The following is a 23,114-nucleotide window of genomic DNA, read 5'->3' on the forward strand; positions in this document are numbered from 1 at the left end:
ACATCAGGGATTTTGGAATGGACTCAATGAAAATGGATGGGGGAAAAAAAATACTCCAATCCACATTTTCCAGTCCACTGATGCAGCCGGGGTTACCAGAGTTCATTCTGGATCCTCTGAGCGCCGCGGATCATGAGTTCTACTGTATACACGTTAGATCTATACACTTATCGATTTTTTCGAATGGTGATCAGGAATTGGAATATACCAGTTGGATACCATCTGATGTCAGGTAAGGAATCTATGTTATCAGTGTTAGGATAATCAGACTCGTTTTGATGAAGATATACGTTTTTTTCTGATATGTGCTCCAGCGGTTTCACTGTAAAATCCATGAGTAAATGAAAACGACTATTATCAGCGCGCGCCTCGAATGTGCGTGCGTGCCGTGCACGTATAATATTGATCATCTAGCGTTTATTTGAAAACTATTCATAAATAGGCCGACAAATATCAACGTTCTGGAATATTCCAGTAAAAGGCGATTATCACAGAATGGACTGTTTTTTTACCTCAAACCGGGTGCTTTTCAAAATGCTCTCAAACGGAAATGAAGCGATAAAAAACCAATCTGCCTTGACAGCACTGACTGGAAAATGATTTGTTGATAAGCGACGGGCAGATTAGACACATAGCCATCATTTAAAACATAGATTAGGCGATATTAACGTTAACACCCTGAATACCCTGAAGACTCTGGCAGGAGCACTCATTCAAGGGTACTATGACTATGCGTGCACCTCATGGTACCAAAGCACCTCAAAGGCGCTTAAAACAAAATTACAAACATCACAAAACACCGGGGTGCCCATGTACATGTCAAAATACTTCCCAAAGGTCAGTGAATACCACAACCACTACACCAGAGGAAGCTCAACAAATCATGTTAAACCCAGATTCGGCTCAAACAAGGGACTAAACACGTTTCGCAATTATGCCACAACAATGTGGAACGCCCTACCCAAAGCTGTAAAGGAATGTGAATCCCTGCCCACATTCAAAACCGCCCTTAAAGAGCACCTACGGGAGGCTGCAATTCGAAACTGGCCACCGTAAATGCCCAAAACCCCCACCACCTCCTAATAGACAGTCTCCTCCCCACCGCATGTATATATTCCCTCCCCGCCGTATGTATATTTCCCTCCCACCCACCCACCCCCTCCTAATGTACAGTCCCCTCCCCATCATATGTATATACTCTGTCAGGATCTAGGGGTAACAGTACTGTATATTTGAATACCGCCTATGTCACAAATGTATCAGTACTAAATACCTATATGTCCCTATGCCATAAATGTCATGTATGTTGTGTATGTCATAAATGTCTATATGAATTGAAAATGGGGGACCCTGATGGAAACAAGACAAACGTCTTTCTCAGGTCTGCATCCCCTTAACAATTGTATGTATTGAGCCGTACTGTATTGTACCCATTCTGCAATCTGTTAAATAAAGTTTTCATTCATTCATTCATTCAACATTGGCGCTGATGGTGGCATTCAAGCACTAAGTCGTGCGCCCCCTGGTGGCACTGAAAGTGTTAAAAGGTTCCGGAAAATATAAAGATTCCGTGATAAACAGCCTTTACTGGAATATTCTGGAATACACAAAAAACTGTAATTTTTCGGCCTATTTATGAATCGTTTTCAAATAAACGCTAGATTATCGATAGTATGTGTGTACTTATGCACGCTAGAGAAGCGACCTGAAAAATCAAATCTCATTTCCTGATCAGCACACACACACACACACACATAGGGCAAACGCTGATATCTGTGAAAACAGCTCTGATTATCCCAAGACTGGTAAAATAGATTCCTTACCTCAGATCAGATGTTCCCCAAAAAGATTATTCCAATTCCTGATCGCCATTCCAAATATCGATTGCGTTTTTTGATCCAACGCTGTGTACTGGAAATATGTATTCCACGCTGTTCTGATAGTCCACAATGAGTCCGATGGGCTTGGATTACTTGCCTGAGAAGTAAAATGTGGATTCCGGATTTTTCTTTTCTCATCAATTTTCATAGAGTCCATTCCAAAAGGGTGCATTACCATCCGGGAGACGATAGGGGCGGTATTTTCCCAATGGAGCTCAGAGAGAGTTTGCAGCACTGACGTGATACTAGATTGATGAAATATGAATTCAAATCGTTAATAAAAAGAAATACGCTATATCGTGTCGTTGGCAATAAACGGTCGGCATGAACAAACAACATATAGCGTCGTTGGCATTGAAAGTGTTAATATTGGTTATCGGTATCGGCCACAATTTTCACATCGGTGCATCACTACAATACATTGTTTGAAAGATTAATTTGCCGCCTTTCGATCGTCACCACACTCAACCTATTGTGTGATTCCATTCTCTTTTTTTTTATCCACTTTTTCTCCCCATTTTCTATTTTTCTCCCATCCCAATTTCGTATTTCCAATTCTTCCCTCCCGTCGTGAACGTTGCTAGACTATGCCTCCCACTGGTCGGTTGTAGTGAGGATAGAAGCCTTGCATCACGTGTCCCCTCCGGTACACGAGGAGGCAGCCTGTCGCATCTTTTCACCGCAGCAGCTCGAACTCTGGCGAGGAGTAACGCGTGGGAGGCTCACGCTGCGTCCGATACTTCCTGTTTCCGCCGCACCGGCGTCACCCAACCGACCTGTAGGAGTTGCTGTCCACAACGTCCAATCCCCACCCACCGGCTTTCCCCACCCTCTAACACTGCCAATTGTGTTAGTATGACGGCCGACCAAGCCGGTAGCAACGCCGAGAGCTGGGCTCAATACCAGCATCTCCTGAGTTAGTGGCGAGCACCTTGCCCACTGCGCCACTCAGCCGCCTGTGTGATTCCATTCTCGAGTTAAGACGAAACATCAGACGAGCATCATTTGACGAGCCATTCGGACAAGTGACCACGTCCGGTTTGGCCGGGTCTTGTACGGACCAGTAACCTCTGATGGCGAAAATTATTGACCACCTTTGTAGCCAATGAAATTCTGGAGCGAACGCTATCCCACGTGGGGGCTGATTGCAACGGAAAGACACAGAAGAAGACAGGGCATTCCTTTGTTTTGACTCAAGCCTAGGGCTGGGCGATATAACGATAACGATAAATATCGCGATATATTTTAATAATAGATATCGAAGAAAAAAAATATCTAAATTTGTTTATTTTTTTGTGACCTGCAACAGGGCAGTTTTAAAACCAGAGACAGTGGACAGACTTGTCTTTCTTGCCTGCAACTTAAAGTAATGGATTTGCTTGTCCAAATGACAATACTGACCAAATTGAGATTTCTTTTTCTCTTGTCCATTTATTTTGTTTGCTTTCTAATTTAAAATACAGTTTGAAACCGTCTGTACACAGTAGGCTATGTGTGCTAGCAGAGCTAGACTCCAGTCACGAGTCACGGTGCACATGTGCGGTGGTTTGTCCACCAAAAAAGTGCCAAAAGATCAAAAATAAACTAGCAGAGCCAGAACTGTTCAACTCCCCTGGAGCCACAGCCAGCAGAGAAGCCGGTTTACTTTCGCTTTTAAACCAGCTGCAGCCTGAGAACTGGAGTGTGAGGGGATGTAACACTAAAGATGGCGGCAACGACAAAGAATTGCTGCAAAATAAAAAAATAAATGTTTACTTATAACAATTTCGATAATTATCGATATCGAGTGATATGATAACATTATCATATCGTTATCGCGATATGATTTTTTGCCATATCGCCCAGCCCTACTCGAGCCTTTCCGTGGGATTGTTACTTTGGACCTGTACCAGATAAGACAGGCTATGGAACCGTTATGTTTTCCAGCTCCTACCTCTCAGCTGGAACTAAGAAAACAGGCATCTGGCAACAAGTAAACAGAAATGTGGGTACACAAAACGTTTACTTCAGTGTGTTCAAACTAGAGATGTTCCGCTACCATTTTTTCCTTCCCGATCCGATTCCTAAGCTTTGGGTGTCGTCCGATACCGATACTGATCCGATACCAGTGCATACATAAAAAATTAATAAAAAAGAAAAATGTATTATATAAATTATAATTATTATTTTTACAGCTAGCGTTTTATATATACTGTTTTTTAGTAATAACTATAAAGTAATGGTATTTATTCAACAACATGTGATTGTATAGATTAGTATTATACAACTATGCTCAATGAGTTCACCCACGGAAAGGTTGTTGTGACATTGATTCCGCACGGAGGTTACACATTGTTGCACTTCCTATCCAGGCTGCTCCGTTTAGGTTAGCTAGTAGCAGAGGCTCTGTTGTGATTTTTAATGCACAATAAATATTCAACATTCTCTTTTGAGACTCCGCCTCAGACTCTTGAAAAGCTAAACATTGTCACCGGTATCATGGCTGTCCGCATTATGTCATTAATTGCATGCATGTGTGGGAGAGGTTGATCAGTTAGCCACGTTAGCGTGAGCTAGCAGTTAACGCGAGCTAGGTTAGCGTGAGCTAACGTTAGATGGAAACAAGACAATATAACGTTACTGGTGAAAAAGTGATTTACCTTGGAATACTCCTTTGCCAACTTGCTGTACTTTGCTTGCAGGTCTGCAGCCATTATTGCTGGATTATGAATAGCCCCAACTTTAGCCAAGGTAACGCTAAAGCTAAAACTAGCTTTTCGGTTAGCTCTTCAGCTAATGCTAATAACACCAGCAAGCGAATACATCAGAGCTCCCCGTCACACTGCTCTGTCGGGCGATGGCATCTAAGAAAGTATCTGCTGTTAAAATGACAAACAGCATTGACACTTTAAATTCACGGTCGATTAAAAACATGTTTGTTTTATAATGCTCACTCTCAGCAGGATAATACTGCACGTGTTGTTGATAAATTACGTCATATGGTATCGGAGTGCAGAATTAGAGGGTACTCGCCGATACCGATACCAGCATTTTAGGCAGTATCGGAGGCATTTCCGATACTGGTATCGGTATCTGAACAACTCTAGTTCAAACCTCTGTTATTCTATTTCATTAGCACTCTCTTTGTTGCGGAAGAATGTTCAGAATGTTTCCCTTCAAAAGAGACCAGACTCATGCATGTGCTATAAGTATAAAGTATAATAAATGCTTGCCGATGCATGTGGTTGTTAATAACTTAACAGTCCGAGAGCATTGGAATAGCACAATGTAAATTCTATTTTAAGGTGGATTTTCCCTTCAAGGGTGTGTTTTGTGCTTTCTACCATGAAACTTTATCCCAGGGGTATGACGTGGCAGTGGTGTTGATCCAGGTGAAGGCCTGAAGGCTACGAGATAGATGGAGGATGTTTCAGCCTGTGAAAACACACACTGTATGATGATTACAGGAAAGGTTGGTTTGTTTCCTGTCCCAGCGGTTCGGCTGGTACCGTACATGTAGCTATGACCTCTGTGTAAAACACTGCCCTTTCCCCTCCTGAGGGTAGACGACTGATGGTGGGGGGGCTGGGCAGAAGGACAGACTTGTGGGATAGACTGTGATGACGTCAAACGTGGGGAGAATACCGAATGCCAGAAACCTATTGTTATGCAACTCTTTCCATTATTGACCGGGGAGCTGGGACCAAACTCTATGGGCTAGAAGAGGCCAACAGCAGAGAGATCCATCCGGGGTGACAAACCCAATCTCAACTCAGCCGCTTGTGGCAGTTTTGGGGATGTGAGACAGGGCTGAAAAAAACAACAATGTGGCCATTCCCAAACATTAATATCCTAGTAGTAATTTCTTTAAACTAAGATATTTGCTTAGTTTGTTTTTTCCATCCAAGTATTTAGGCCAAGTGCTGTTTGGAATTCTACATCAACGAGCAAAGCAAGAATGGTCTCGTCGTCCCAGGTAGAGAGTACTGCAACCCAGTACATTCCCAATGCCTGAGGGAAGGCTCTTTACTGCCAGGTTGATGTTGCAGGCTACTTGTGAAACAGGGGGATCATGGCTTCAAAGTGAGCGCCTGGTGATTGTTTGGAAGAAAGGGGGGGGGGAGAGCGCTTGGTGGCCAGATTACCTACAGGAAACTAGGGCTGGGCGATGTGCCCAGAATATCCCATCTAACTAGGGCAAGAGGTTTGACGGTACATCGTTTTGTCTTTATCTACAATTGTCATGATCCCATTTCATTCAAAATAGTCTACTCTATTGTGTTCTACTTTTTTAATACAGCAGTAAGGAATCTTTTAACTTAATATATATATTTAGGAGTGTAAAGTAAAGGTACATGTATCCGTACCGAACCGAACCGTTTCAGTGTGTACCGTACCGAACGGCTGTGTAGTGTACGAATACAACGGTATGTTAACCACTAACGACCGCCCACCGGGGGCTGTTTTTTTCACAATCTAATATAATTATTATTATTTTAAAAACTATTTACAAGTCGATTATTAATTTAAATATAGAATATTCATTGACAGCCCTACAAGTACAATTAGTTACTGCACACTACATCACCCCTGAGTGGAACATGGAAAGCCAAACTTTCCCCCACTGTACCGAAAACCCGTACCGAACCTTGACTTCAAACCCGAGGTACGTACCGTACCGTGGTTTTTGTGTACCGTAACTTACACCCCTAATATATATATGAAACATTTTCATTGACTTGTTAATTCGTTATTAACTTCTAATACAGTTATGATGGTCAGTTGATTTTCATCAGGTCATTCACCCATTTATTAACAAGCGCAAATTCACAATAGCTGCAACCTTTTTGTGATAGGCCCCTCCCATTGTCACACCCCCTTTTAGCCAATTGGCATGAACACACAGACATGCCCAATGCCAGCCTCCTAGGGAAAGACCTATGGCTGCTAGAGGGTGGAGACATTTCTGTGGACCAACTGACCTATAGAGCTGCTGGTCAAAGGCACTGCAAACTAAACATAGGTTGGATCCAAATTTGGACCAGTCGCATGTGAGAAAAACAGAACAGGACAGTGTGTGTTTAGTGGTTACTGTGGCATGTGTGTTAGCAATGTAGCAGATTTACTTTGTGTTGCCTCCCAAGTCCAAACACACTTCAGTACTGGTTAGAGAGCTGGTTCACAAAATGGTCCTTTTGATGAAAGTGGGTTTTTTGCCATCTCTTTTTTACACAGATATAGTCTCAAATCTGTCCAGCTTGTGTCCAGCTTTAAAAGATTACTTTACAATCAATGTACACAAGGAAATTAAATGTTTTCCTTCTATTTTTGCATATCCAGTCGCCCACTTGTGTAAAAAGAAAGCGAGAGAGAGAGGGAGGAGAGAGAGAGGGGGAGGAGAAGGTGGTGGAAAATAGGGATGATGACGTGAGTACTCAATTACTTGTTGTTGCAGGAAGACAAGACAGAGTTGGAGAGGAGTTGCACAAAACACTGCTACTACTGCTAGCTAAAGATAACACATCCTGTACCTAAACACTGCTACTACTGCTAGCTAAAGAGAGCACATCCTGTACCCAAACACTGCTACTACTGCTAGCTAAAGAGAGCACATCCTGTACCCAAACACTGCTACTACTGCTAGCTAAAGAGAGCACATCCTGTACCCAAACACTTGGTAACGGACGGTTATAACTGACAATAAGCATTAACACTTTCAATGCCCAAAACGTGATAAGACGTTTTATCAGCCCAATGCCTGAATGCCCACGACGACAATTAGCGTTTTATTTTTTTATTAGCGATCTGAATTCATATTTCATCAACCGAGTCTCCCGTTGGTATGCAGCCCCTGTAGGAGCTCAGATGTGAAAAAACCACCCCCTATCGTCTCCCAGATGGCAATGCACCATTTTGGAATGGACTCAATGAAAATGGATGAGAAAAGAAAAATCCGGAATCCACATTTTACTTCTCAGGCATGTAACCCGAGCCGATCGGATTCATTGTGGAGCCTCAGAACAGCGTGGAATACATATGTACAGTATGTAGCGTTGGATCAATAAAAGCGATCGATTTTTGGAATGGCGATCAGGAATTGGAATGATCTTTTTGGAGAACATCTGATCTGAGGTAAGGAATCTATTTCACAAGTCTTGGGATAATCAGAGTTGTATTCGCTGAGATCTCAGCGTTCGACCCTATGTGTGTGTGTGTGTGGGCGATCGCTTTGAGGAAATCAGAGAATCTATTTTTCAGATCGCCTATATAGCGTGCATACGTACACATATACTATCGATAATCTAGCATTTATTTGAAAACGATTCATAAATAGGCCGAAAAATGACAACGTTTTTGTGTATTCTAGAATATTCCGGTAAAGGGCGATTATCATGGAATATTTATATTTTCCTTGAAAACGAGGGCTTTTCAAAATGCTATAAAACAAAAATGAACCGATAAAAAAAACAATTCGCTTCGACAATGTTGACTGGAAAACGAGTCATTGATAAGTGACGGGCAGATTAGACACATAGCCATAATTTAAAACATAGATTAGGCGTTATTAATGCTAACATTGAAGTGGATGGTGGGCATTCAAGCGGTAAATCAAGATTAAGCTTGGGCTCTGAAAGTATTAAGCATTGCTCGTTATTGCTAGGGATGGGTATCGTTAGGATTTTATCGATACTACTACTCTTATCGATACTGCTTAACGGTTCGGTACTTTATCGATACTCTTATCGGTTCTTTTTGGTTCTTTTTTTGCAAGAAAAAAAGACAATTAATTAAGAACAGAATCAACATTGCTTTATTATTTATAAATACAACTTTATAAATAAGTATTATAAATAAATATAATTTCTTCAGCAACAGCAGCAGCAATGTTCTTTTATATAACTTTATAAATAAATATAATAAATGAATATAATTTCTTCAGCAACAGCAGCAACAATGTTTTAAATGTGTCTGACTCTGAATTATAGACTTTTTATAATAAACAACAAATGCAAAAGGCTAACAGAACTGTGACACTCGTTCACCCTATCCTCTGTCATCCTTCCTCTAGCTGCTAGGGTGAAAGGACTTTGGGTGGTGGAGGGAGGTAGAGGGAAGGATGTGTGGTGGCCCTGGGCTCACTGGCCTGGGACACATTGGTGGCTGACGCCTCAGCTTGACGATCTATAAAAAGTTTAGATTGTAGTATTTGTAGCTAAACAATTATTTTGTTTATTAGCCTATTTGTAATAATTCGTTATTAGCCTAGGAAACTCCGTATCTTGGCTTACCGGCGGCAGTGGACGTGGATGCAGATGGAACACTGCGCGCAAGGCAGTCGAATACGCGCATTTCTGCACACTAATATCATGTTTTGCCAACAGATGTTTTGATAAATTGCTCTACTTGATAAATGTTTTGTTGCACTTGTGGCAACGTGCGTTGTATATCCATACTTTCTTTAGAACGCTTCGCTCTATCCGCCATCACGAGTCACGGTGCATGCAGACTCAGAGCTGTCTGTGTCTGTGTGCCCGCGCGCTTCAGCACGGAGAACTTTCATTAAGGAGTACCCGTATGTAGCACTACTAGCGAGCGACTCGCGAGGAGTGTGTGTAATAATGACTCGCTGTGGCTCGCTTCTCGTGCAGAGACAGAGAGAGGATAGATCGTTTGCAACTTTTAAATAATAATAATAATAATAATAATAATAATAATTTCTCTAGAGTATCGATAGCAGTACCGAGGACGTCGGAGCTTATAAATACTCCGGTATTTTCTAATATAGTACCGGTTCCCGTTTAAAACCGGGGTCCGGGGGGCATCCCTAGTTATTGCTGCCACCATGCTTGTTAAGATATTTACCCTATAAGAGTACTCAATCACTACTCTAGTGATCTACACAGTACTACTAATTCATGCAATCACTCGATCTGTGAAAACATTACTCGTGCCCATCCCCAGTGGAAAACAATGGTGCTTTTTGATGAGTGAAACATGACCCACCATTGCCATAGCACAATAACAGACACCACAAAGCGCATCCATAATCGCCTCTAAACCTGTCACCACATGCCGCACCGTGAGTAACAGTCAAATTCCACCACCTAATTTGAATAGAAAAAACGATAAGGGTGCAGCCCAATCGCCCTGGAAACCATTTCTATATACCGGACGACGACAACATGGTCAAATCACGGCCAAATCTGTTCCGACAGAGCGGTCCATGTGGAGCAGCCATGTATGCAGACTGTGGGCGTCTCTCAAAGAGCAGTAAAGCTTCCATTTCACAGGTGTACTAGAGGAGAGCCATTCCAGTGTGTTCCAAAGAGCTGTGGCTGAGATGCTGTGGCTCGATAGGGAGGAACAATGGCCACTTTCACTGGTCTGGATGTGCTAAGATAAGGAATCAGGAGCAGGAAGAGAGGGAGAGTATATATATATATATATAGTGTACCAGGCTACTAGACTTTCTGGCCTGCTGTCCCTTCTCTGCTATATCTTCAGGTGTTGGACACTCTAAAAAGGCCAATATACCATCCTCAAAGCCTCCATGATATACACCCTGGTCCGGCCTCCCAAGTGTAAACTTTGATGAACATTGTTACTCAGCTGATAGAGTTGTGCCCTTCCTGATGACTTTGTCGTACAGAACTTGTAAGTCGCGTTGGATAAAAGCGTCAGCGAAATGACTAAATATAAATGTAAACAAAGGAACCACCAACACCACGGTTCTCCAGTATCACGTCCTGAAAACACCCGGCGTCGACTCACCATTTTGATGGGCACGCAGGCCAGGTCGTCCTCGGTGATGGCCGTGTCGTCACTCTCCATGACATAGATACCTTTCCTGGACAGGGCCTGGATGACGGACAGGTGGGACTGCAACGATACCGCCTGCTCCGTCTTGAGGATGAGGGCGCAGACGAGGCAGTAGAGCTCGCAGGAGAGCAGCAGGCGGAGGACGGGCGGCTTGATGTGCTCCTGCTCATACTGGTCTGTGTAGAACGGGTCCCGCAGGTCCTCTGGGATGTGGTCTGGAAGAAAGGAGAGAATAGTTCAATGGTAAATGGTGCATTTATATAACAGCTTTTATCCAAAGTGCTTTACAATTTGTTCCTCACATTTGACCCATTCACTCACACACCGACGGCAGAGGCAACCATGCAAGGTGCCAACCTGCTCATCGGGAGCAGTTAGGGGTTAAGTGTCTTGCTCAAGGACACTTCGACACGCTGCGGGAGGAGCGGGAATCGAACCGGAAACCTCCGGAATTACCAGACGACTGCTCTACCTACCGAGCCACTAGTCTAATGGGTTAAAATTCTGAGCCTTTATGAGGCTGGTTACTATGACCACACAAATCCACAGTTTCTAAAGTCTCACTCATGTTGTGAAATTTTATGATTTGGTTGATATAAAATAATGCAAATGTAGTTCAAGTTCTTTAATAGTTGTCATACAGAAGTACAGAATACTTTCATACAAAATGCTTCTTACTGTTACGCTCCAGAGACTGTGCTAGACAAGATAGTATCAAATAACATAATAACATAATATAGCATGAATTTAGAAGAAGAAAATGAGGTCACAGTGTTCGGTATAGACATATGTACAATGTTCTGAGTTACCATATAATATACAATACACAATACTATGCAGTGTACTAATGTACAGTACTATCTAGTGCAAAGCAGAAATGGGATGAGGTACAATTTTAGGTACAATTTACAGTAAGGTGTACGAGTTGTAGTGCAATCCTTCATCCATAAATATAAAGTGTGGGGAGTGGGTGCTACAGTGTGTTTGTTTAAAGTGGGTGTGTGCTATAAAGTGTGTGGAGTGGGTGCTACAGTGTGTTTGTTTAAAGTGAGTGTGTGCGTGTGGATGTGTGTGCTATGTGCGTTTGGTGGTTGTTGTTGTGTAGTGTTCATTCATTGTTCGTTTAGCAGCCTGATGGCCTGGGGATAGAAGCTACTTCTGAGTCTTTCTGTGCTCGCCTTGAGACTCCTGTATCGCTTGCCTGACCGCAGCAGTTCGAAGAGGCAGTTGTTCGGGTGACTGGAGTCTTTAATGATTCTCTTAGCCTTGCCCTTGCAACGCTTGTAGTAAATGTTCTGGAGGGTGGGGAGCCCCCCTCCAATTGTGCGTTCGGCTGAACGTGTCACTCTTTGTAGTCTGCTTTGGTCTTTTGCAGTGCTATTCCCAAACCAGGAGGTGATGTTGCCGGTCAAGATGCTCTCTATTGTACATGAGTAGAAGTTCTTAAGGATCTTCTGGCTGACTTGGAACTTCCTTAGGCGCCTGAGGAAGTAGAGGCGTTGTCGTGCCTTCTTCACCACACTGTTAATGTGTGTGGTCCATGTCAAGTCCTCGGATATGTAGGCTCCGAGGTACTTGAAGCTGTTGACTCTCTCAACCGGTGCCCCGTCGATGCTGAGGGGGCTGTACAGAGCTAAAACAAAGTTACTCCCAGACGGTGTGCAATGAAAAACAAATGAAATAGTTTGTATAGTTATTTTCGAAGATTACAAATGTAAATTTTTATATTTTCTTTCTGTTTTGGAGTCTTAACACATTAATTGCCAATAACGAGTATACTGCGCTCGGTGCATCGGGGAAAAGGCTCCGCCAGAGATATCTTGTAACGTGGATCAATATACACACCTCGGGTGCATTGGATCGCTTTCGAGACGCAAGAATCAATGCTTTCGGCGTTTATTGCGTCATAAAAACGGAAAATGGATCTAGCAGATCGACGTCAAATAATTGGAATTTTTTTTCTCCAGACGCATCGGCCAGAGGTAAGAGGAATCTAACATTATTTGCAGCTCGATTGTCCATTTATTTCATTGCAATCTGTCCGATCAACGTATGGTGTCTTACTAAAGAAAGCCGTTAGTGACAATCAAGGAATCATAAACAATTCATTATGAGGCTTACCAAGACAGTATTTGAGTTTGCAAGCTAACATTAAAGACAAAATAAAATACCCATGCATTTAGCATTTTTATATTATATATTAGATTTAGATTATTGGATTATTAGATTATATATTGCATATATTTAGCAATGAGATATTATATGATTTAGATATGAAATATGATGAATTGAAAATGGGGAACCCTGATGTAAACAAGACGAAAGTCTTTCTCTGGTCTGCATCCCCTCAACAATTGTATGTATTGAGCTGTACTGTACCCATTCTGCAATGTTAATAAAGTTTTAAATCAATCAATCAATAGCATTTTAGCATTTTTATGAAACTACTGTATATTTGTATGTCTCTAAATGTTTTGATGAATTGAAAATGGAGGACCCTTATGTAAAAAAGCCGAAAGTCTTTTTCTGGTCTTCATCCTCCAGTCCACTGTTGTTGTATTGAGCTGTACTGTATTGTATCCATTCTGCAATCTGTTAATAAAGTTCTCATTCATTCAATCATTCAGCCGGCAACAGAATAATTTTGATTGACAGTCGAGTCTGCCAATTACGTCACACCGCTTGCACCCGCCCTGCTGTTCTTAGCACCAATCGGCAAGCGCTATTCGGTTTTTACTTTCTTGAATGTCCTCCATTGATTTTGACAAGAGCTCCAAAACAACAACGTTAGCTCCCCGCGGCCGACGATAAGATTACCAGCGCACCACAGCATGACTAAACGAGGCATAATGATTTTACTGCAACTAATGTTATAATAAAAGCCTTTCCATACATCCGTCTGATTGAAAACTTTATTAACAGACCGCAGAATGGCCACAATTCAGCACGGGCTGAGATAGGAACGAGTAATGCTTGCTATCTATGTCGTCTTCGGACGTTGCTATGTTCGGGTAAATACGCTGATGTTATTGAACGTGTAACTATATAACGTTAATGCCACAAAACGAATGCCTTTGTTAACCATAAGTAGTAACTTTGATGCAGTAGTGTGCGTGTGTGTGGGGGCGGCGTTGTTCAAAAGTTTGAACGTGTGGACCAGATTGACGCGACACAATCCTCTTGGGCAAAACATCACAATATCCATGATATGTTAAAAAAGTGTATCTTTAATGAACTGTACACGATATTTATATGATATCGTCATATCGCCCAGCCCTATATTAGACCTTTCAATAAACCACACAGTAAATATTAAAAACACACATTAAGAAAGATTGCAAAGCACACAAGAAAACCTAAAGGGCTCGATATTGCGACCGTTTTGTGTGTGCAGACAGTGAAAACTGAAAGTGCTTTGAATCATTAATTTACATGGCAAAGTAACGTTAGCCGCTAGCTAGCTAAATAGCCATGCTCATTGCAGAGAAAGAACACTGAGCTGGCACGGATGGGGGCTCGGGGGCGAGGGAGCCGTCTCTGTGTGTGTGTGTGTGTGTGTGTGTGTGTGTGTGTGTGTGTGTGTGTGTGTGTGTGTGCAACATCAGAGGAGGTAGAAGCCTCGGAATTTCGGTAGGTGAATTGCTTTCCTAGATGTTACTTATGCGTCAGTTATGTTTTTACTTTTAACCTTTATTTATATAGGTAGGTTATTGCTAACTAATTCTCTTTTGCAATAACGACCTGTTGAATGCAACTACAACTAAATTAGTTCTCAAATACATTATTTTATACTATGTAAGTGTATAGTTAATTTATTTTTTACAGTTTTTGTATTTTTCTGACATGGGGGCTCAACAATAAATGATAAATGACAATCAGAAATGTCAAGTTGCAGGCGGATGAGTGGCGCAGTGGGCAAGGCGCTCGCCACTAACGCAGGATACGCTGGTATCGAGCCCAGCTCTCGGCGGTGCTACCGGCTTGGCCGGCCGTCATACTAGCACAATTGGCAGTGTTAGAGGGTGGGAAAGCCGGTGGGTGGGGATTGGACGTTGTGGACAGCGACTCCAGGTCGGTTTGGTGACGCCGGTGCGGCGGAAACAGGAAGTAGCGGGGGCAGCGTGAGCCTCCCACGCGTTACTCCTCGCCACTGAGAGTTTGAGCTGCTGCGGTGAAAATATGCGACAGGCTGCCTCCTCGTGTACCAGAGGGGACACGTGATGCAAGGCTTCTATCCTCACTACAGCCGACCAGTGGGAGGCATAGTCTAGCAACGTTCAAGACAGGGGAGGGAAGAATTGGATAATACGAAATTGGGATGGGAGAAGTTGCATGTTGTTATTCTAACCAGCTTAGTTCTGTTGTATTTCCAATTTATTTATTCAAATTATAAATGTATCAGGAATCGATAAGGGGAGCGAAAAAAAATCGGAGCGATAAGCAGAATCGATAATGGAATCGTATCGATAAAATCATATCAATTCCCATCCTTACTAATTGCTAGGGGTGAGACGATACATCGATCCATATCGATATATCGATCTATTATCAATAATCAAATAGGATCGATGCAACATAAAGATAGATTCATATTGCGATACTCTTATTTTGAAAATCCGGCGAGCCGTATCCGCCCAGTACTAGTGTGAAACTCTGTGTAGCTCTGTACAGCAGAACAGGGCTACAGAGCGCCTATTTTGCGACCCGATATAAGTGTGCAGTTTTCCCCCGCAACGGGTCAAATGCATCTTGCTTTGCATCATCGCCATTCCTTTATGCCCACGTCGCGTGGGCAGACGACCTAAATTAACGTTACGTTAGCTGCTTAAGCTAACTAAGCTAAGCAGCGAACCGTGACAGAACAGGAGAGTGGACTGGGGAAGGAGGAGGGGGGGCATTCTACCTTTCTGTGTGTGGGGACTGGGGGAGAGGCATTCTGTGTGTGCGTTTGAAATGACCAGATGAAGTCAGGAGTATTTGAGGATGGACAGATAATGTTGATATTTAAACATGAATACATAATAAATGTATTCATGATCATCATGCAACATAAAACAATTGTAGGAACAGTTTGGGAGAGGGAGGGGTTTTAGGTTGCGTGTTGTGAGTTCCAAAACATTTTACTTAAAGTGTAAAGCTCAATATATAAAAACGTGGCACTTTACAGTGAACAGGAGGTCTATTTGTATTAAAAACAATAGATTGTTTTTCATTTAAATGTCTGGAAGAGCTCAAAAATAAAAACGACAATTGATATTTCCGTAGCCTTGTTTTAGTTGATCTAAATGTGACCGATTGTGTTAAATGAGCACATAATATCGTCTCATATCGATCGCAGGCACCTGAATTGAATCGTATCGTGGCAGACTTTGTGATATCGGCAAATATCGTATCGTCGTCCAAAGAATCGATATCGTATCGTGATGAAACTGGTGATTCCCACCCCTACTAATTGCACATGGGATATATTGTTTTTTATAGATGTTTTTAGTTGCCAACATTTGGCACCCCGAGTATAGCCTCTGTTCGAAGTTGGACCGCCATGTGTTGCAATGTGTGTGTGTGTGTGCAGCTTTCTATTGTGGTGGTGGAGGTTAGGTGCACTTTAGTGTGTGTTTGTAAATAAGTAATGTTTTTTTTTGTGTTGTTTTTTATGCTGTGCGTTTATGTGAATGTTGATTAGTGGTAGTTGAGCTATGGTTATAATTATATTGTCATTTCGGATGTATGGAGGCACTGTATGCTTGGTTAAAGTTGTGAATGGAGGTGTATTCATTTCACATGTGATCCAGGGACGTAGCGAGGAGTGGGCTGTAATTGGTCGAGATACGTCACGTGGTGTCAGTGAAACAGTAAACAGGAAGTTGCGGGGAATTTGACAGCAGCGAAGGGAAACGAGTGAGGACTGGTGAGTGAATGTGTGTAAGCGATTTGTTTTAAGAATGATAGTAGTATTGTGGTAGTTATTGATTGAATGTGTGTTTTGTTTCAAGGTTTGTAACCTGTTGGAGAAAAGAATTAAAACCTTTTTACAACTGAGTGGCATCCTGTCCATCCCTTCACCCCAGCAGCGGGAGTAAAGCTGCACAGTGTGTGTGTGTGTGTGTGTGTGTGTGTGTGTGTGTGTGTGGATTAAGTTGCAAAAAAGGAGGTAGGGACCGCACTCGGAATATCGGTTTTTATTTTTATGCACAAGTTGTTATAGCGCACAAAACGTTTTCAGCCATCCGGCCTTCATCAGTGTGCATCAGTGTGTGTGTGGATTAAGCCATCAGACTGTCAATGTGATTGTATTACAGAAACAGTGTGTCCCATACACAGTCTCATACACAATGCATACCACAAATAGCTTGTAACTATTGTTGTACACTATGTAACAATAGTATTGTAGTAGTATTAGGCTTGGGCGGTATGACGGTATTACGGTATACCAGGGTATTTCGAGATCCCGCCGGTATGATTCTCAATACCGTGACGTCACAGACTGCTATTACACTGACACCGAGTTGATTGTAGTGCACAGCACGCGCCAGCAGAGGGTTACGTGGCTATCGTTCTGGGACTGGGAGCTAACGTTATAGTAGTACCTGGATGGTGCGGGGTAACTGGCTACCGTCCCGGGAGCTCACGTCGATACCTGGATGGTGCGGGGTAACTAGCTACCGTCCCGGGAGCTCACGTTGATACCTGGATGGTGCTAACTAACTAGCTACCGTCCCGGGAGCTCACGTTGATACCTGGATGGTGCTAAGTAACTAGCTACCGTCCCGGGAGCTCACGTTGATACCTGGATGGTGCTAACTAACTAGCTACCGTCCCGGGAGCTCACGTTGATACCTGGATGGTGCTAACTAACTAGCTACCGTCCCGGGAGCTCACGTTGATACCTGGATGGTGCTAACTAACTAGCTACCGTCCCGGGAGCTCACGTTGATACCTACTAACTGGCTACCGTTCTGTGATTTGTTTACTTCGAGGTTGAGGAAAGTGCACTTTCAGGTTGAAAGAACGGCCCTAATCTCAACGTGTTTCAATATAAGCGTTATGCATGGTGATAACGAGTATATTGTTACAACCTCTTTTTTTGCACACATTCTGTTCCACTGCTGGAAAGTGTATCGTGCACAGCCTGCAACCACCACAAGCAACCTAAGAACTTAGGTTGTGGAACACAGTGTGGAAAACTCCATGATATGTGATGTGAATGAACAACACCCATGACTACTGCCCTGTAGTGATTGTCAAGTATAATGATAATTCATGTCAAATATCCCATTTCTCCCCACATCCACAGGGACATCAACAGACTTGTTGACAAACTCACTTTCAGCCTTACATATTCCTCTCTCAACTAGGGCTGGGTGTAAACATTTGGATACTTTTATGGTATCGATTAGGGGTGTAACGACGCATCGATTAATCGAAATGCATCGATTCTAATGTGTTCGATTCGATGCATCGATTTGAATATGTTAGAATAGATTATAATCGAAATTTTAAAAAGAAATTAAATTGTTTTTTTTTAAATGTTTTTTTTGTGTGTGTAATGTATTGTTTTTATTGACCTTTGATTGATTGAAAACTTTATTAACAGATTGCAGAATGGGTACAGTACAGTACAATACATACAATTGTTAACACTATGACGACCGGCGTGGCCCGGCGATTTAGGCCTCAGAGGACAGCAGAAAGTAAACAAACCGATGTACTTTCTAAGAGCTTTATATATCATTTATAGTATTGCTATCTGTCCATTCTCATTGTCACTTGAGTGCATAAACCGTGCCTTCATAATGGCTTAACACTTTGGGTGCCAGGAAACGTCTTTTCACGTCTTTCCCGGCCATGCTCAAGGTGCCGAAGACGCTTTACAGCGTCTTTGATCCGTTTACATCTTTTTTCGATTTTCCCCGTCTGAACTTCACCGCCGAGCTTTTGGCAGAAAATTTGAACCGGAAACTGCATTTCCTCTCAAATTTCACTAGGTGGCAGTGTCCCCCTATTTTCTAACACTATCACAAGAGGGTGAATATTGTACCCCACAATGAATCTGGCATTTGATTGGCCAGCATACCTGGCCAATGTGACCACAGGTATAAAACGTTTGCGCGATCCCAGAATCGACGAGGTTTTGGAGGAGAGAGAGAGAGATAGATAGAGCGATAGAGAGAGAGAGATTGAGAGATATTTGAATTGAGATCAGCCTATAGTCTATATTTATAGTGTTATACAGTATAGTGGTAGTATCAGACTAATTGTAAGGTTTCAGCTGTGCTTTAGAAAGTACTTAGTCGTGCTAAGTAGTAGGGGTGGACGGTATAAACGGTATACGGTATAAACGGTATGAATTTGCTCTACGGTATGGATTTTGAGTATACCGTGTAACCGGTAGTGCAGCTCTAAAATAGCAATGACGTCATGTAACCACAGCGCGACTATTTCACTCGCATTTGCCCCTAAAAATAGATAGAATTAGTCATAGATAATAGATATGTGCGAACTGGAAAAAGTTATTTAGGAGGCTTCGCGCAGTGGGCGTGCCAGCCCCTACCGCACGCATGTAAACACGGGTCTAGTAGTCTAGTGGGACGGGACACGGGAGCCGTCGGCGTCTCCCTGAGCTAACGTTAGCTTAGCTACCGTTACAAAATGACCCAGTCAACTATTCACTTTTAGTTTAATACATGATGGGGCATTGTCTAACCGAACGGTATCTAGTCGGCCAGCTACCGATAGCTCCTGACATCAACAAACGCTCCACAAAGTCTAGTACTAGAGACGTGTATGCTACCTGTTAGCTCACGTTAACGCAAGTTAGTTCACCGTTCAAAACGAAATGTCCCATTGAACTAAATAATTCACTGAGGCGTTGTATTAACGTTATATATGCAGTAGCTACAGATAGCTCATGATATCAATGTCTTATAACACTGATTCGATGCGTATTCGAGCTGAGGGCTTGCTAACGTTATAATACCAATACAATAGGGTCCAGGTGCAGCGCCGGAGAATCCTGGCCGTAGCTCTGCTCGAGGCTACTAGAGTATAGGTCCAGGTGCAGCTCCGGAGAATCCTGGCCATAGCTGGAGGCTACTAGAGTACACACAGACAGTGGAGCTTGTTGCGTGGTGGCGATGTCTCGCAGATAATACCAGTACAAGTCTAATTATATAATATATATATTTTATAAAAAAAAAAAAAATTATATAAAATAAAAAAAAAAATTTATCAAAAACGATGATACCGTGATATATACCGTTACCGTCTATGCTTCAAATTATACCGTGATATAAATTTTAGACCATACCGTCCACCCCTACTAAGTAGTAGTACTATTGTGAGGGATTAGTGTGTAGTCTAGGTAGTCTATTTCAGTAGTAGTAATAGTAGTTTGATCAGTTAGTAGTTTCATTTAGATTATTAGATCAGTATGAAGAGACGTAGTGTAGGTAAGCGAGGGGACAATCCGGCGGCGGGTCGCTTTGTTCAGACGAAGCTGGCGTTTGGACCCGCGGTTGTTCAAGCAGCAGCAGCACCAACGTCTTTGGTAGCTCCAGCAGCAGCAGCACCAACGTCTTTGGTAGCTCCGATCGGAGAGAGCCGTGAGACCGTTGCTGGGCCCAGCAACGCGTCTCGCCCCGGGACCGGCTCACCCCGACGCAGTTCGAGGAAGAGGAAGGCTGCGGTGGTCATATCTTCTTCATCCGAGTCAGGGGACAGCGATTCGACCGCCCACGAATCTGATGGGAGCGCCGATTGGGAACCACCAGGTAATTACACGGTCTTATATATATGTGTGTGTGTGTGAAACGTGTATTTGATGATTTACCTAACGCTTATTTGAATCATTGTATACTGTGACTATGTAACGTTAGTTCGCCAAACCAACGCCGATATGCATGTGATTGTGTGTGTGTGTGTGAAACGTGTATTTGATGATTTACCTAACGCTTATTTGAATCATTGTATACTGTGACTATGTAACGTTAGTTCGCCAAACCAACGCTGATATGCATTTATTATATTCTAGCTCCGGAATCATCCGACGATGATCTCGGCTTGGGTCGGAGGTGTTATGGGTCTGATTCATCACACGAGTCAGACGTGGAACGCGGTGGTGGTCGACGTGGTATGTCATGTTGCAATGTGAATATTGTTTTATGTTCAAATCGATATAGTTGATGACCATGTGCTGCTACACGTTAGGTTGCATGGCTGTGTGTGTGTGTGTGTGTGTGTAGATGCGGGCCTCGCCATAGTTCAAAGGTGTTGGCGATGGTACAAGTCTTTGATGTGTGTGTGTGTGTGTGTGTGTGTATGTGTGTGTGTGCTGTAATCAATGCTATCACGACTCTGCTATGTACACACATGCATGTTCAAATCGATATAGTTGATGACCATGTGCTGCTGCTACACGTTAGCTTTAGGTTGCATGGCTGTGTGTGTGTGTGTGTAGATGCCAGCCCTTTGAAGTTGTCTAGCTTTAGGTTGCATGGCTGTGTGTGTGTGTGTGTGTGTGTGTGTGTGTGTGTGTGTGTGTGTGTGTGTAGATGCAGGCCTCGCCATAGTTCAAAGGTGTTGGCGATGGTACAAGTCTTTGATGTGTGTGTGTGTGTGTATGTGTGTGTGTGCTGTAATCAATGCTATCACGACTCTGCTATGTACACACATGCATGTTCAAATCGATATAGTTGATGACCATGTGCTGCTGCTACACGTTAGCTTTAGGTTGCATGGCTGTGTGTGTGTGTGTGTGTAGATGCCAGCCCTTTGAAGTTGTCTAGCTTTAGGTTGCATGGCTGTGTGTGTGTGTGTGTGTGTAGATGCAGGCCTCACCATGTGCCCATGCCCTTTGGTGTGTGTGTATGTGTGTGTGTGTGTGTGTGTGTGTGCAGTGTGTACACACACACACACACACAAGATCAAAAGGCATGAATCCTCTCCAACACCTTTGAACTTCGCAGTACATGGTGAGGCCTCTATATGCAAATTCCATTGATTACAGCACACGCATACACACACACACAAGGGCATGGGCACATGGTGAGGCCTATATTTAAATGCATGGTTGTGTAGCATATGTAAAATTCCATTGATTACAACACACACACATGTACATGCTTTGATGTACAATGGCCGCTGATTTATTTTGTGTTCATACAGGCTCAGACACCGAATCCGGGGCCCATACACCAACATGATTGGGTATGTACTAACTACATTTATGTATGTGTAAATGTATTACTATTGTGTTTTATGAGACTTACTTACTGAATGAATTTAATCCAATTCAGATTCTGGCGCAGACCCCGCAGATAGTGACGCTGAGACTGGCAACGACATAGGATCACATTCTACTCCTGCAGGTAATTGTACATGGTGGTGACTGGCTGCTGCTAGAGCCTGGGCCTGGTGGTGACTGGCTGCTGCTAGAGCCTGGGCCTGGTGGTGACTGGCTGCTGCTAGAGCCTGGGCCTGGTGGTGACTGGCTGCTGCTAGAGCCTGGGACTGGTGGTGACTGGCTGCTGCTAGAGCCTGGGCCTGGTGGTGACTGGCTGCTGCAGGGCCTGGGCCTGGTGGTGACTGGCTGCTGCAGGGCCTGGGCCTGGTGGTGACTGGCTGCTGCTAGAGCCTGGGCCTGGTGGTGACTGGCTGCTGCTAGAGCCAGGGCCTGGTGGTGACTGGCTGCTGCTGGGCCTGGCCTGGTGGTGACTGGCTGCTGCTAGAGCCTGGGCCTGGTGGTGACTGGCTGCTGCTAGAGCCTGGGCCTGGTGGTGACTGGCTGCTGCTAGAGCCTGGGCCTGGTGGTGACTGGCTGCTGCTAGAGCCTGGGCCTGGTGGTGACTGGCTGCTGCTAGAGCCTGGGCCTGGTGGTGACTGGCTGCTGCAGGGCCTGGCCTGGTGGTGACTGGCTGCTGCAGGGCCTGGCCTGGTGGTGATGGTGGTAAATACAATGACAATACGTTGCCCTAGTGTAATGTATTACATCATGTGATTCTAGAACTGGATGCTAGTCTGGACATGCCGGAACCCGTTGCAGGGCGGAAACGCACATCTAAGAGCGGTAAGTTGGCCTCACTCTGCACACCACTTCCAGCTCTGACCTCTGACCCCCACACCACGTCCAGCTCTGACATCTGAACCCCACACACACTCACTCATTCACTCACACACAGTTTGTAACTACGTGGCATATGAATGTCTACAGTAGGGGTGTTATAGTATATTTGTATAATTGACAGGTCGTGGCGTGCGACGCGGAGGAGCGAAGAGCAGGGCTGCGATCCGCCAGGAAGAGGAGAATGCCTGGTCTCGTGAGGGCTGGGTGCCTCACAGGATCCCCTTCACAGTCCAACCGGGGTTGCTCCAGGACGCCAAGGCACTCAAATCTTACCGGCCTGCGAAATGGATGGATCTGTTCCTGACAGATGCTTT

At 43.6% G+C, this 23,114-nt stretch overlaps 1 protein-coding gene across 4 annotated transcripts in view; it reads right to left on the minus strand.

Annotated features, from left to right (window-relative positions):
- The window catches only part of camsap1b (calmodulin regulated spectrin-associated protein 1b), a 164,755-nt gene that overhangs the window by 58,720 nt on the left and 82,921 nt on the right, over positions 1-23,114 (minus strand). For all 4 annotated transcript variants that reach the window (XM_084308965.1, XM_084308964.1, XM_084308963.1 and 1 more), the window contains exon 3: positions 10,632-10,894. In XM_084308965.1, coding sequence (XP_084165091.1) covers positions 10,632-10,894 — 263 coding nt within the window. The remainder of the gene's footprint in view (positions 1-10,631; positions 10,895-23,114) is intronic.

Source organism: Notolepis coatsorum (genome assembly GCF_963971535.1).
Source record: "Notolepis coatsorum genome assembly, chromosome: 2".
NCBI lineage: Eukaryota > Metazoa > Chordata > Actinopteri > Aulopiformes > Paralepididae > Notolepis > Notolepis coatsorum.